Source organism: Liolophura sinensis, chromosome 8, assembly GCF_032854445.1.
Source record: "Liolophura sinensis isolate JHLJ2023 chromosome 8, CUHK_Ljap_v2, whole genome shotgun sequence".
Classification (NCBI taxonomy): Eukaryota; Metazoa; Mollusca; class Polyplacophora; order Chitonida; family Chitonidae; genus Liolophura; species Liolophura sinensis.
This window is the reverse complement of record NC_088302.1, coordinates 39,471,506-39,487,323: the sequence shown is the minus strand read 5'-3', so window position 1 is coordinate 39,487,323 and position 15,818 is coordinate 39,471,506. Positions and strand designations below refer to the sequence as shown.

General features: G+C 42.1%; 1 protein-coding gene across 1 annotated transcript in view; it reads right to left on the bottom strand.

Annotated features, from left to right (window-relative positions):
• LOC135474060 (E3 ubiquitin-protein ligase HERC2-like) overlaps window positions 1–15,818 on the bottom strand; it is an 86,359-nt gene that overhangs the window by 8,258 nt on the left and 62,283 nt on the right. The window contains 22 exon segments of the mRNA XM_064754059.1: window positions 115–410; window positions 882–977; window positions 1,119–1,258; window positions 1,628–1,757; window positions 2,100–2,223; window positions 2,999–3,176; window positions 3,709–3,923; window positions 4,569–4,767; window positions 5,514–5,785; window positions 6,638–6,763; window positions 7,222–7,364; window positions 8,176–8,466; window positions 8,762–8,869; window positions 9,298–9,451; window positions 9,881–10,186; window positions 10,645–10,855; window positions 11,164–11,335; window positions 11,945–12,170; window positions 12,881–12,921; window positions 12,924–13,024; window positions 13,961–14,214; window positions 15,184–15,361. Of these exon segments, the coding sequence (XP_064610129.1) occupies window positions 115–410; window positions 882–977; window positions 1,119–1,258; window positions 1,628–1,757; window positions 2,100–2,223; window positions 2,999–3,176; window positions 3,709–3,923; window positions 4,569–4,767; window positions 5,514–5,785; window positions 6,638–6,763; window positions 7,222–7,364; window positions 8,176–8,466; window positions 8,762–8,869; window positions 9,298–9,451; window positions 9,881–10,186; window positions 10,645–10,855; window positions 11,164–11,335; window positions 11,945–12,170; window positions 12,881–12,921; window positions 12,924–13,024; window positions 13,961–14,214; window positions 15,184–15,361 (3,961 nt within the window).

Below are 15,818 nucleotides of genomic sequence, written 5' to 3'. Positions count from 1 at the left end.
CATGAATCAAGCTATCTTCAAGTTCACCAAGCACCTACTATGAACTAACACATGTTTTGTTTTAAGCAAGGAGTTGAATACATGTGGTGTGTGCACCAGGGTTATTCCCCTTACCTTGGCAGATGAAACAAGTACCCCTCTGAGGGCATCAAGCCCGGTCATACTGCCGTCCCCACGGTCCGTGTCACTGGTCGAGTCCTGGAGGTCAAACATGCATGTGGATGGGCAGAAGAGGTCAGAGAAGTGGTGAAGCAGCACCAGGCGGTTCCTAAGCACTGTGATCTGCACCATCTGCAGGTGATTGTACTCCATGGGCACCGAGCCTGGCAGCTTGCCTGCACTCACTGGCTTGTTGGTGGACCAGGCCAGGCTGTGGGCTGAGCCACAGGCCACACGGTTTATTTTCTTACCTAAGGAGGACACAGAATATGAGGGATTACTCAAATAGTACAAGCTTATAAACTGTAATACAAGCATCGTATCTAGTATGAAACTATACAATCTAACAGACTCATCAATCAGAAAACAAAGCCATCTATTCTGCCTTTTATAGTTCAGGCCAGTGTATGTGTATCAAGGTGACCGTACTTTGGATCTAGTTCCTGCTAGTTTCACTGTGGCTTTCCTTATGTACTTAGAGGAGAGATAGGAGAGATGGGAGAGATGGGAGAGTATGACAGAGGGGAGAGAAAAGGAAAGAGGGGATGATGTTCTGCATGTCAAAGTTTTTTGTTAATGTGGCTTAAAACGCCAAAAATAAATCAACCAGAAGGCAAGGGGAATCTCTGAAGGTTGATAAACCCGTATTACAGGACTATAAAACAGGTCTTCACATCAACATTACACTGCAGTGCCTAAACAGAAATGGTAGAGATGCTAACCTTGGAGGGCAGCAACGAGTCGCGGTTTCTGTATGGCATTGGTGGTCCCGTCTCCCAACTGCCCCTCGTCATTATCTCCCCAGGTAAACACCTCACCTGTAATCAGAGGAGTACACAAGTGTTCTACAAAAATCCGTAAAACATCTTCAGCCAAGTATAACAATAAATTTGCCTCTCACATTCAAATTCTTAGAGAATTTCAGTGAACTTTAATCGCTTTAATACTGAAAATCTTACCTGTATCTGTACAGGCCACACAGTGAAGGGAGCCACAGGCCACATCTATGATCTTCTTCCCCTGAAGTGCTGACACTCTTCTTGGCCTCCGTACATGGTCATCAGTTCCGTGACCAAGGCGATGGTAGTCTCCCTTTCCCCTACAAATACCACCACACAACAGGAATGAAACAAATGAAACAACAAGAATAAAGCAATCTGATCTAACAAAATCAACATCAACTTAAATTTTTGTCTTATGCAAAGAATGAATCATTTTTTGATGGTGGATGAGGGAACAAATATAAAACTGTAAAATCATCTAATTGGTGGGAAATTTAATTTTTTAATGTCGGCATGCCCCATAAAACACAAAATAAAACATGTGTGAATTAAATACTGTACCTTCCCAAACATTGTACAGTGAGCAATGACTTCATGCAAAGGCTGAAATTTGCTTTTTCTGGAATTTAGGATGGAAGAGTAGGAGATTTAAGGAAGAATGAGTAAACAGTATGCATTCTACTGACCAGGTGTAGACTGCGCCTGAGCGGGTCAGGGCCACCGAGAACTGTGAGCCACACTCAACCTTCACCACTCCAAGACCCTGCAGGGAGTCCACCTTCATGGGCACCTTACAGCCGTCACTGCCTCCTCGACCTATTAGTATGAATAAACAAACAGATGCAATCAAGGCATCTCAAAAGACATGCATTTCCACTTATATTCTTGAAAAAGAAGTCCAGTGTTTTACACTGTACAGATCACATAACAAAAGAAAAGGCAAATATTGGTGTATGTTTGGTGACAGCTTCACATTTTGAATTGGGTGCTTTAGTGAATAAACAAGCAAGCAGTTTAATAAGGATGCAATATGAAAGGTGTTTCCTTCCTCACTCAATATGCCACAAATAAGGCATGATCAAAGTATCATGCATGTAGAGGCTGTTCTAAGCACTTTATTGATAATCTTATAAGATTAACAGGTGTTCCCATTCTCACCTAGTTTCCCATAGTCCCCATCTCCCCAGGACCAGACCTTGTCATCTGCTGTAATACACAGTGTCTGGGCGTCCCCACTCCCACAGGCGACATCCACCACACGGTAACCCTTCAGGGCTTCTACCTGTGATCCCAACAACAACAACATGGCATAAGTATGCTGAAGAAACATCTAAAACAGTAACATGTGGATCAAACTAGAAGTTTACAACAACAGCAAGATGACATAAGTATCACCCAGTATAAAACTTAACTTGTGGTACAGTTTAGAGCCTCACAAGAAGAACAGGAAGATGAACTTGTTGAACAATCCATTGGAATATCATCAAGAGCAGAACTGAACCTGTTGATAAAACTAAACTTGAGATTTATGGGATTTTTCAATATTTTGTGTCAATTTACAGATTATAGCTACAATTTATAACAGAAGACAATCGATGAATTACACCCATTCTCCCACTCCTGTAACCGACTCCAAGGATGTTATTTGCTCCACTATCTCCCACTACCCGCTGTACCACCTTTTGGTTGTGACAGTTGCAAGGGCAGCCATTGTATTTGTCCCTTATCACTGTGTAACTGATTCAATGTATTGTTTTGTTTTTGTTTGTAAAGGCCTTGGGGAAGAACAGATTTATACAAATCAACTGAGTTACTGAGATATTTTTATATACTGTTATTAGGTGCACTACGGGAGGTGGGTGTTGTTGGGGATGGTGTGCTTGACCGTGGTGTGCATTTTTGTGACAGCACAGTTGTAATCTTTCTTGTATGTATCAAATGACATTAAAACTGAACAAACCCAGCACTGTCAAGGGATACCCTTGAGGGCGTGATACTCACCAGTTTAAGACTTGGTACTGTCTAGGGACACCCTTGAGGGACGGTGTGATACTCACCAGTTTAGGTTTGGGCTGGTCCTCACTATCCCCGTGACCCAGGCGACCATAGCGACCTTTCCCCCAAGTGTAGAGCTCCCAGTTGGCTGTGATACAGGCACTGTGGGCACCACCTGCAGCCACGTCTATCACCTCCTTACCCCGCAAGGACTCTATCACACGGGGACGGTCACATGGACTAAACAGAACAACAGACATAACATGAGTTATTTGTACTTAATTCAAGGTCAAATGCAAGAAGAAAAGTGAGCATGTTACAGCAACTTAGCCCGAAAGCAACCCAACACCAGAAAATCTGAAGCAAGGTATAAGTTATATGTGTGAATATAGCAAACCATGAAGCCTCTGTAGGCGTGAAATGTAGCGTTAAATAATAGATGCTGGCAGAATGCCAAGTCGATGTCTGTGAGCTGATCTACAGAACTGTCGGTTTTACTAATGTCTTCTCGTACGTGAACATAAAACAAAAGCCATGGCACATACTGCTCGTCTGAACGATTCCTTATTTAGGAATATTTCACTTTTTGGACGGCGACCATCATTATGGTGGTAAGAAATGGGGCAAAGCCCAGAGAAAATCCACAACCATTGAGCAATTCCTACTAATGCTTCCATGTATTAACTCAGTCACAGCCCGCTCTCATGCAGGAGTTGGAAGTAAATGGCTAGACACGTACATCTACATGTAGCTGTGTGTAAGGAAGTCTTACCTTCTGTTCCCATGTCCAAGTTTGCCATCCTCTCCCTCGCCCCAGGAGAACACCTCCCCTTCTGCAGACAGCGCCAGGCAGTGTTTACCGCCAGAGTTCACTGCCACCTTCTTAATGAACACATGTTGTATGGACTCCAGAAGAGTGGGCATGGCCACAGACTCTGTGCCACCTATGCCCAGCCTGCCCCCAGCGCCATACCCTGTGGCATACACCTGAAATACACACAGAACAGGAAAAGTTCACTAAATGTAAGCACTGTAGAGTTCCATTGGTGAAGAGTATAATATGTGATAGTAACAATGGCTGAAAAAACTGGCAAGTACAGCACGAATACGTCATTTTATAATTTGATTGCTTAATTTCACTGTGGTTTACAGACATGCTAAAAAATTTATCATTTCCATGCCACTAGCTTACTACTAGCACACTTCTAGCAATTCATTATCCTTCAACTGATCTTTACTCACAGCAGGGCACTATTATGATCCCAAGTGATTTGAGGGAGAGAGACAGAAAACCTATCAGATGTTCACTACATTCAACAAAGGTATTTGACCCAAAAATTCATTCACTACTATATCACACACTGTCACTCATTTTGCCTGATTTCTGTCAGTTCTACTGATCTTAAAGAGATACTTTGAGATATTTTTGATGGCAGGCTGATCGAAAGTATGTAAAACGTAAATTTTCGTGAAATTTATTTGCTTCTAAAAATGCTCTTTTTGGGAACGAATTTTTGGAGTAAATACAAGTAAATAGTTATGTTTAGAGAAATGTGGGTCTTAGGACAGAATTCAAACAAGAATACAGGGCAAGCTGTCCAATGTTTATATGGCTTCAGCCTGGACTCTCACCTTTCCATCAGCTATCACAGAAAACAGGGTCTGCTCTCCACCAATCAGCTGTACTGGCCTCAGTCCTGCTAGCCCTTCACAGCTGATGGGAAGTTTGACTTTTGCCCCCTCCACTCCACCCAGTTGTCCACGGTGGTTGTGGCCCCACCCCCAGATCTGACCACTCCCACCCCAGGACAATGTCCAATCATCAGGTTTCCTGAGGATTAATATAGAGTATGATAAATATAGATTAACCCAGGTTATGACATTGATTCAGCAGTTAAGATGGATTCCACTGCAGTGAATAGTCTAACAGTAAGCATACAACAAAGCATAGCCATTTCTGACGTTATTATATACAGTACAGCTGAGACTAAAAGTCAAAACCAGGCAGGAGATTAGCGCGATCCTAGAGGTCTTTCAGAGAGTTTGTGAAGTGCCCGCCGAAAGCTCCGGGACAAACAATCACCCGCAGTCAGTGATCCGTCCACTGTGACTGATCACATATACGTGGCTGACCATTGGTAGGCTTCCACACTGGCTTTGGATAGTTGACGACGGAAAATATAGTTCTTCGTTTGTGAAAAATTTGTGAAAGACTAACACCATACATGAAACTGAAGTAAAATATGGTCTTTTTGAGACCAACGTGGCAAACTTCTTGTAAAGTAATGATTAACGAGTGAGTTCATGAGAGATGCTCATTCTTCTTCTCCCTTAAAAGTGGACAAATATCTCGTGTTTCTTTTGTGGGAGGTTTTCCTTGTTTTTGTCATTTGACAGTGAAAAATTATCTGCCGCTCAATAATTTTGTAGACAAAATTTACACTTTGATGCTGTTTTACACCCGTACAACAGCGACGGGATGAATGATGAATGGTGGGAAGAACGTGGGCAGAACCCACGACTATTTATAGGTTTTTGCCACACTAATCAAACATACATAAAGTAAACTGACAGTACCTATTGAGCCACATGAGCAGCTGCTCGTCATGCTCGCGGTGGAATATGTCCTGGTTTTCGTGGTCACGTGACAACTCTTCACCGTCAGCCGAGATGTCCTGTGCTTTCTTCATTACCTCTTCACAGAATCCTGTGGGCAGCAGGCTGCGCCGTACAATTGCAGCTGCCACTCGGGCAGCCATGCAGTAGCGGCGGAACCATGCCCACTTGTGAGCTTCACTGCAGCACTGCAACATGTCCAGGCCTAAGTCACAGGCCAGGGCCACAAGTACCTGAAAACAAGAAGGGAAATGACAACAGTCGCAAAACATGGTCCTGTGTATGATAACAGTCACAATATGGTCCTGTGTATGGTAACATTTACAATATGGCCCTGTATATAATAATAGTTACAATATGGTCCTGTGTATGATAACAGTCACAACATGGTCCTGTGTATGATAACAGTCACAATATGGTCCTGTGTATGATAACAGTCACAATATGGTCCTGTGTATGGTAACAGTCACAATATAGTCCTGTGTATGATAACAGTTACAATATGGTCCTGTGTATGATAACAGTCACAATATGGTCCTGTGTATGGTAACAGTCACAATATGGTCCTGTGTATGATAACAGTTACAATATGGTCCTGTGTATGATAACAGTCACAATATGGTCCTGTGTATGATAACAGTCACAATATAGTCCTGTGTATGGTAACAGTCACAATACGGTCCTGCATATGGTAACAGTCACAATATGGTCCTGTGTATGGTAACAGTCACCATATGGTCCTGTGTATGATAACAGTTACAATATGGTCCTGTGTATGCAAAACAGTGGCATTATGGTATAAACCACTTCAACTGATGCTAAGAATGTTGGACCTGCATGTTGGAAGGTGTTGCAGCAACCTGAGGATGGTCATGGGTTTCCTGCGTGCTTTGTTTCTTCCCACCATACATGTAAGCCGTCGTACAAGTGAAATATTCTTGAGTACGACATAAAACACCAATCAAATAAAAAATAAATAAATAATTTAACCATAGCAATCACTGGACCAGTAATTCAGTCTGTAGGTCATCAGATCCATTTCAGCCAGGCACCAGCCTACATTGCTGGAGTGTCACATGGCTTACCTTGAAGAAGGGACTGTGCATCAGGTGTTTACCGCTGCGGACTATGGGGTCCTCATACTCGTACTGTCTCTGTAGAGCCTCAGGTAGTCCCTTCACTAACGAGGCAAGGGCTGTGCCACTCATAGACTGAAACAGGCGGGAAACATATCAGTTACTGTGAGCATCCTCAAATCTGACTTTTATTTGTAGGCAGGGTAGTATTGGTATATCTTGGATAGCATGAAGATTTATTTGTACACTGATGATCTTTTCAGCATATCCTTTCAGCGTTTGGTGAGAAATTGCCTGGAAATTATAAAGCTCGCTGTCACACAACATCTCAAATGTGATCCATTAGTGAGGAAATATGCCTTCTTAGGCTTGTGGCTTTTTACAATGAGTGACTTAAAAGAATGACTGATGTTTTATCATCGGACTGCACGTATAAACAGTCAAATCCTATCACTTCATTTACATCTATATACTTGTTTACACCTGTATTGTCTTCATCAAATACTTTGTTATTTATCATGACATGCCAGGTATATATAGCACACCTGTGCTAAACTTCACATCTATCACAATCTACTGAGTTTACTACTCACACTGGAGTAGGGCTTAGGTATCTCAGAGTCAGGACTTTCCACGGAGGGGCTGGCCAGCAGGGCGTTCACATTGATGGCTGGGCCATAGTTAGCAGCCATCAGCTTCCTAAGCTTCTGTAATGCCCACATTCTCTGACAAGCTCCTGGAAAATAAAATTACATACCTTGTGCAAGTACACGTATATACAACAATTATGAATGTCTGCTTATGCGATGAATTATTTTATCAGGCTTAAATGGTAGATTTCTCAAATGAGCTTGGTTTGGAGAATTCAATATCCTTACTTATTGCTAGTCTGGGTTACAACACCTGACATCACAACTTGTCTTTAACAGTATGCTGGGGCCTCTGTGGCCAAGGGGGTTAGCACGCCAGCAGGGTGCAATGACCCAGGAGCCTCTCACTAATGCAGTCACTGTGATTTTAAGTCCAGCTCATGCTGGCTTCATCTCCGGCCGTAAGATGACAGGTCTGTCAGCAACCTGCAGATGGTCGTGGGGTTTCCCCCAAACCGGCTCTGCCCAGCTTCCTCCATAATGGTGGCCGCCGTCATACAAGTGAAACATTCTTGGGTACAGCATGAAACACCAATCAAATAAATAAATAAATAAATAACAGTATGCCTGTTCCTTCACCTGCACACAACACAGCACAGTCAACCTTTTTCCTTGCTACCATGGCCCCTAAAACGATGAAAGCATGGGGGGATCCAGAATGTTGTAATGTTTGAGAATAGTACTGAACCCAACTCTCATATGGTCAAGCAATTGAAAGGCAAGCACCCTAACCTAAATACCCTGGTCCATTCCAGCATAAGGCAATGCCTTCTTGGTGCAGCAACCTCATAGTGCAGAGCTGTCCATTTTAAAGCTTTGGATATAGTCTAACCCAGGAATGAACCAGGCTCAACAAGAGAGGTTGTCTATTTAAGTTATTTGTAAAAGGATTCTCACCTAGAGAGCTAAGTTGTGCACATGCGGCCAGAGCAGCTGCCAGACGGGGTACGATGTTGCGGTCAGATGTGATGTCCAGTTTGAGTTCTAGCAGACAGGTGACAAGGTCAATGGAAGGTCGTGACAGGACACGCCGGTCAGAAAGCATGTCCATGGGGGCAGCCGCAGGCATGATGGGATATACTGTGAAGCGCCAGCCCCAGCCATTGACGGAACCATCGCTTGTGAACTTCCACCGGAGTTCGTCCCCAGAGATGCGCAGCTCCTGAGACCAGTCCGACCATTCGCGACCTGATACAACAAACTCAGTGTAAATCTCAGTGTAACTATTTTATTACTTGGTAAGTCAAATTTAATCACATGTCAAGTCATCTTTACAAACCAACAGAACACACAGGTAAAAGCAGAGCTTCTCACACAATGCAAAAATCTTGTGAAATGGTCTTTTCACAAATATGTTACCAAGCCAACATAACAAATAAGAAGGTATAATTTGTTGTTCCTGGTTCAAAACTAAGGGCGGTCACAGACATTTTTCAGCATTAAAATATGAGACTCAAATTAGCAAAGGCTAAGGTTAACCGACCAGATCTGACAGACACAGTCCTCCCAGCACTGTCCATGATGGTGAGCGGGTCATGTCTGCGCTCTGTGGAACACTGACGATCAAACTCAACACGCAGTCCCTCAGCTCCTGAATTATATTACAAAATAAATGTACACTTTTAATGTTCATTCTTATTCAGTCAGTATTTCAACACAAAATTTACGATAATACATTTAGTTCAAAAAAGGGTAATACATGATTTCTTTTTGTGTTTACCGCCATACTCAAAAATCCTGTAGGATGGTAATGGGATGCTTCAATCCTGGTAAGGGTACGATAGTGCATGGCACTGAGGACCTGGAGCTATATTCTCAAGAAATTTCTTCCATCAAATTTCTTGTACATGTAACTTTTTTCACAAATATGTTGTCCAGGACACCACAATGCATCATGATATAGAAGAAAAGCTATGAAAAACTGAATTAAGAACATATTTTTTGTGAAAGTAATGGCTGGAAGATGATCAAGAATAATGAGGGAAACCAGTGTACATGTATGCAGGACGTCAAAGCTACCTGGTATTTTGACATGAGCTGCCAGAGAAGTGTCATCTGTGTAAGGGTGAGGACTCTCTTGTATGACTGGCTGAGCTGTGTTTCTGCCAGACTCCGTATCAGCTGCCACATCCTCCAGTTCTGTTACACACAGCTCCAGTAACAGCTCAGCAACCTGAAAACACAGGTCATCACTTATACATGATAACCCTTCAGTAAGCTAACCAGTCAACGGTTCATAGCATTTTATTATTTTGTCACAGGGTATATACCCAAAAGCTACTAATTCCAAATTCATTAAGATTGAGGTCTGAAACTATCAGAATATCACAACTAATGGAAAGCAATCTAAAATACAGAACTATATACTTTTCTGATCTGTCTGTTTTGTGACGAGTTATAATTCAAGGTACATGTTCATGTATGTTTATGTATGTTTACATATGTATGTTTAGCAAGCATATAACCTGGCTTGTAGTCTGAGTGCATTACTCTGTTTACAAGGTTCAAATTAACCTGTTCAAGAAAAGGGCAGACGTAAAAACAAATCCAAAACAGCCATCCTCAACAAAAGTTTGAAAAGTTTAATCACACTACAGTATACCTGTGAATTAGCTCTTGCCAGTGCGATCAACACCTCAGAGATGACTTCTCTCCCTTTCTCCCCAGCCCGCATGGCCACGGCCAGTTTGAGCAGGTCAACCAGGACCCGCGCGTCGTCAGGGGTGATGTTTGACGTGAACTCGTCCAGGCCCAGCGGCTGGTTGTGCGGTTCCGTCTCCATGGTGCTGGTGACCTCATCAGGGGAGGTGAACGTCTCTGCGATGATGCTGGTTGCCGGCGAAACCTTGGCTGCTAAACTGTGCATGCTGGCAAATGATGAGGCCAAGTCGCCGTGGGTGAAAAATTGCTGAGAGAGAGAGAAAGAAACAAATAATCTATGTAAATTTATACCAAAACCTTTTACAAGCGAAATAATGTAATATTAAATAATATTAACACATTTTGCCTATAATTATTCATTACACCACCATTTGTTGACATTTTTAAAAAGCTACAAAAAATTTTGTTGACCCTAAATATAAATATATATAACCCAACTAATGAATGTACCAAGTAATTCTTGTCCAGTCCATCTTTTCTGAGGAAAAAATGAATGCTTTCACTGACGCTTTATCAAATTCAGCTATTTCTGTCCTAAATATGGTCGATATATCCCGGGGTTTTATTTTGTCCTTTTGCAGATGGCAACAAATGACTCATCTTTGGACCAATTTTGAGTGAAGAGTTATAGGCAGAGTATTTAGTTAATAAGCACACAAAATTCAGATGACTCATCCAAATTTGTTCACTATGAGAAAGCCTTACATCTGTGGAATGAGTGGACTCATGCATGGATACGGAGATGTCTGTAGTGTCCACGGGCTCGAGGATGTTAGCAACAGGTGTGGCGTCATCGGTGATGCTGCTCCCATTGGTGATGGTGGAGACCGTGGCAGCCATAGCCATGGGGACCTTGGGCTCCAGGTGTAGGGACGTGATCTGGTTCTCCTTCATCAGGGACCCTACAACTGCTCCTCTGGGGGCGGGGGAGGAAAAAACAAAGGCCAATCAGCATAGTTAGAAAAGCATACATCAACACTTACCACCTACCTACCTGCCTAACCTACCACTTTGGATGTTTATACTGAGCTGGATACAATCTGGCAGCGTGAAATGACAAATTCTAAACTGGCTTAACACTGGAAGGACCACACAGTCATGAGAACACAAGCATTTTCACAACCGACTGCTCTTTAAAACTGGTTCACATTTGGTATGGATAAAACTGTGGCCATATGAATGGGGCATTCATCCAGAGCTATAGCAGTAAAGGTTTGGCCTTACCTGGCATACATGATCTGTAGAGCAGTAAGGACATGAGACAGGGCCTGTTGTTTGGCCATGTTAGAGTCCAGGGACAGGATTACTCTGGCCAGTGACGGCCTCTGGGTGGTCTTTGACTGGGGCACAGGTAATGGGGCATTGGTGCCTTCATCGGCTGGGCTCTCCTTTAGACCTGTACAACGATATAATCAACAAGTAAGACACCTAAGACTGAGGGACCTGTATCACAGCAGCTATGGTCAAATTAGCATCCAGTCACACAGAGTGCCCTTTGAAGTTTGAGAAGGTTGCAGTTGCTTTCCACAGCCAATAAAACAGCAACACCTCAGTTTCAGCTGCCTTCTTTAGTTTCTCAACTGTTTTTTTACTGCAAACGAGGATACAATTTCCAAAATAGAATTTCAGTGAAACAGATATTCAACAAGTATGCAGTCAGATGACAGGATTCCCCAAGCAATTTCAGACTTCAGTCAACAAATAAAACCTCATCACAAAGCTTAGTTGAAAGTATGGCACATTTGTCAATCTTGATTTAGGCAGTCCTTCCCACTAAGGGCCACAGAGGAAGTCAGCAACCTGTGGATGGTCGTGGGTTTCTCCACGACTTCAGTTACCTCCCACCACAATGCTGGCTGTCGTCATACAAGTGAAGTATTCTTGAGTACTGCGCAACACACTTATCAAATAAATAACTCAATCTTGATTTGATTTCCAGGCTCCAAAAATAAGCTTTTCAATGTTGACCCAAATCAGAAACAGCTTTGTATACTAACAGCTGTACCTATTAGTGTTGCTCCTAATGGATCCCTGGAGGCTGAAAACAGAACCGGTTCATGTGTGGTGGGGGGTGGACAGGTCAGTGTTGCCCAGGCGATGCTGTGGGATGACCCACATGCCACTCTGGTTATCTTGTAACCCTCCAGTCCATGGACAAGTGCTGGCTTCCTGTTAACAGTTGTTGTGCCATTCCCTTGTTGCCCATGATCATTGTCACCCCAAGCATACACCTAAATAAAAAAAATATCATCATTGGTTATGTAATGAGTCCGAGAGTCAAAAATCTTACACACTACATGTGTAAATACAATCTAGATTTAAATATTTATATATGTAGCCCAGAGGGGTCAAATTATTTATATCAACACCAACTTTTCAAAACCAATGAATTCGTTCTGGAATTTCACATCCACATCCAAGTATTTTGGTGAATATACCTTTACATTTATATATAATATGTTAATAGTCACCCAGGTGAGGTGTTAATATAGGCACTGCTAGTATCCCTTTCCGGTACAAGTACACTACTGACTAAAACGAAACTGTATTTAAATGTACTACATAAAACAAGATCTAGTCTTTCCTCCCAATGCTAAACGTAGACAGGAAACTGGACAGAGGTGACGAAACACATGTTCATGTGCAGTCTGTAAAAGTAAATTCCTGGATAAGTAATTATGAGGCGCGAAGCCCCGATGATTTTGTTAGTTAGTAATGTAAAGTTATCAGGTCTTTCTCCCACTTAAATGGTCGCATTAGTGTTTATACACAATCAACGATTTCTGTGTTTAGCTGTGGGAGGGGGGCGGGGTTACGAACTGTGCCCATAGCAACATGGCCAAGATATAACTGGCTGGACAATTCAGATGCAGGTGCCAAAGAAATTAGAAAAGTACGGCTGCCATACTTGAACAGAGTGACGTCACAAGTGTTTTTTTACCTGTCCTGTGTCAGTGACGGCCAGACAATGAAGTGCCCCACAGCCACGTGGATTATCTTCTTCCCCTTTAGCCCTTCCACAAGCTGAGGTTTACGAACATGGGCATCAGTACCATGACCAAGGCGGAAGTAGTCTCCCTTACCCCTGCAAAACCGTAATGGCAAAAACCATGGAGATAGGAAATGAAAATATAAAAAGATTTGAAGTTGCACAGCAGTTTTGGTCCAGGTAATGGATACAAAATTTGTTACTGAACTAAACAGTGTGACTTATTGCCAAATATTGCATGCACCACATTACCCTGAAAGTACATGTATCTTTCAAGATGCAGGCATGATCATTATTTCTCTCGGTCTACACACACGCATATGCAAGTGATAACCAGTTCTAGTAGTGCAGTCTCATACAGATACAACAATAGACTACCATTGTGCTGTCTTCTTTACCACTGGATTTGATTTTTAACAATTTTTTTTTATAGTAGTAACTTCTTTTTGTTTCATAGTCAATCAATGCACAGAAATTCTGTTACAGCCTCGAATGAAAGCAAGTTAAATCTACAATTGAAGTACAGTTGCATGTTTATGCAGTGTATCATTTACTTGGATATGCTGTTTTTACATATGAAGAGAGCAACCAAATGCAGGACAGTGCAATTTGGAATTTGATTTATTTATTTATTTGATTGGTATTTTACACCATACTCAAGAATATTTCACTTATACAACAGTGGCCAGCATTATGGTGGGTGGAAACCGGACAGAGCCCGGGGAAACCCACAACCATCCGCAGGTTGCTGACAGGCCTTCCCACGCACGGCCGGAGAGGAAACCAGCATGGTGAGAGACTGGTTGGTCATCATGCCACGCTAGCACGCTAACCAACTAATTTAAATTTGAAAGCTTGATGTTATGTGAAGCATGCCATCCTTCCTGGGAACTACCTAAGTATAAGGGAAAACAAGAAGGCCACACATAAAAGACAAGGTTGCTGTGTTCACAGTGAGGTCAATTAGATTTGGATTCAAGGAGTTTCTCAATACATTCTAATGAGCTTTGGTATCAGACTGTGTTGACTCACCAAGTCCAGACTTGTCCCGCCTTAGTCAGAGCCAGAGAGAACTGAGCCCCACACTCTATCTGACATACTCCCATGCCTGTCAGTCTGTCAATCTGATGAGGCATGTTACAGCCCTCACTTCCTCCACGCCCCAGCTTCCCAAAGTCACCATCACCCCACGAGAACACATTCCCTTCATCAGTAAGGGCCAGGGTCTGGGCGTCTCGACTCCCACAGGCGATCTGGATGACACGCTGTCCTGCCAGGGCCTTTACCTGAAATGTATATCATGAATAAAATTGCCATGTTGGGTATCCCAACAGTTGCAACCAAAGTACATGTACAACTGAAACATTCTTTCATTAACAACAGCTAGAATGATGCATTCACTTGCCTAAAAAATTTTTGTCTTTCTGTGATCGTTTAAAAATGTTGACTGCTGCTTCTTGCATGAATCCATCCTAAAAAAAAAAATTTCTAACTTTCTTAGTTCTTTGGTGGTTTGTACACAATGTTATTTTTCGAAATTGGTCTTGCGGTTATTTGACATGGAATGTCCTTTATTGATGGCTGATATGCAAATGCCTGTTTCATTGCTTGGACCAAGATGGGCAGGTAGCAACCTTAAGTTCGGCTGTATTTATGAATGCATCATTCAAACTAAATCCGGAGAGAGGGCACAATATTGGTTATTTTTGTTTTCTGTTTTTTTCCAGTTTAGGTCTCAGCTGTGTAACCTCCGATACTCCGATTCACCCCAGATGAAAATGTCATATGTCCATTATCTCTCACCTGAGTCTTCACTTACCTGTTTAGGTTTAAGTTGTGTTATGCTAACTACCTGACCTAACCTCCCATACTCCAGATGAAAATGGCATATGTCCATTATCTCTCACCTGAGTCTTCACTTACCTGTTTAGGTTTAAGCTGTGTGGTGTTATCTCCCTGACCTAACCTCCCATACTCCAGATGAAAATGTCATATGTCCATTATCTCTCACCCGAGTCTTCACTTACCTGTTTAGATTTAAGCTGTGTTGTGTTATCTCCATGACCTAACCTCGCATATTCTCCCATACCCCAGATGAAAATGTCATATGTCCATTATCTCTCACCTGAGTCTTCACTTACCCGTTTAGGTTTAAGCTGTGTTGTGTTATCTCCATGACCTAACCTCGCATACTCTCCCATACCCCAGATGAAAATGTCATATATTCATTATCTCTCACCTGAGTCTTTACTTACCTGTTTAGGTTTAAGCTGTGTTGTGTTATCTCCATGACCTAACCTCCCATACTCTCCCATACCCCACGTATACAGGTCTCCGTTAGACACAATGGCAGAACTATGGGAGCTCCCACATGCAATGTCACGAACTCGCTTAGACTTCAGGGCTTCTATTAATCGGGGTTTGTCTGCACCCCTATATACAACACAGAGAAAGTGAAAACGAAACATGAAAAAATGTCAATTTTACACGTATAACATCTCAAAATATTCTCAACATGAAATAAAATACATATCCCAGAGGTTGATTAGAAAATGTTCTAAGATTTACCATAGATGTAATGATGAATGACAACATTAATGTCACTGAATCCTGTAAACTATGGAACAACATTCTGTCGGCTTTTTTGAACGTATCACAATGCCATACTTAATGTAAGAGAAGTACTGTGTTCAAATGGCAGTTTTCACTTGACAACTTACGGTAAATGACCAAAACTTTTGCCCCTAAAGAGGATTTTTTCAATTCAATAAATGTCATAAAATATTGCTTTTGCTACTGAAACATTTTTCAAGTAGTAAATAATTCTACCTTGAAAGCAAACCTTAAGACATAAAAAAGATCAATGGAGCTTTCAGGATAAGGCAAAATG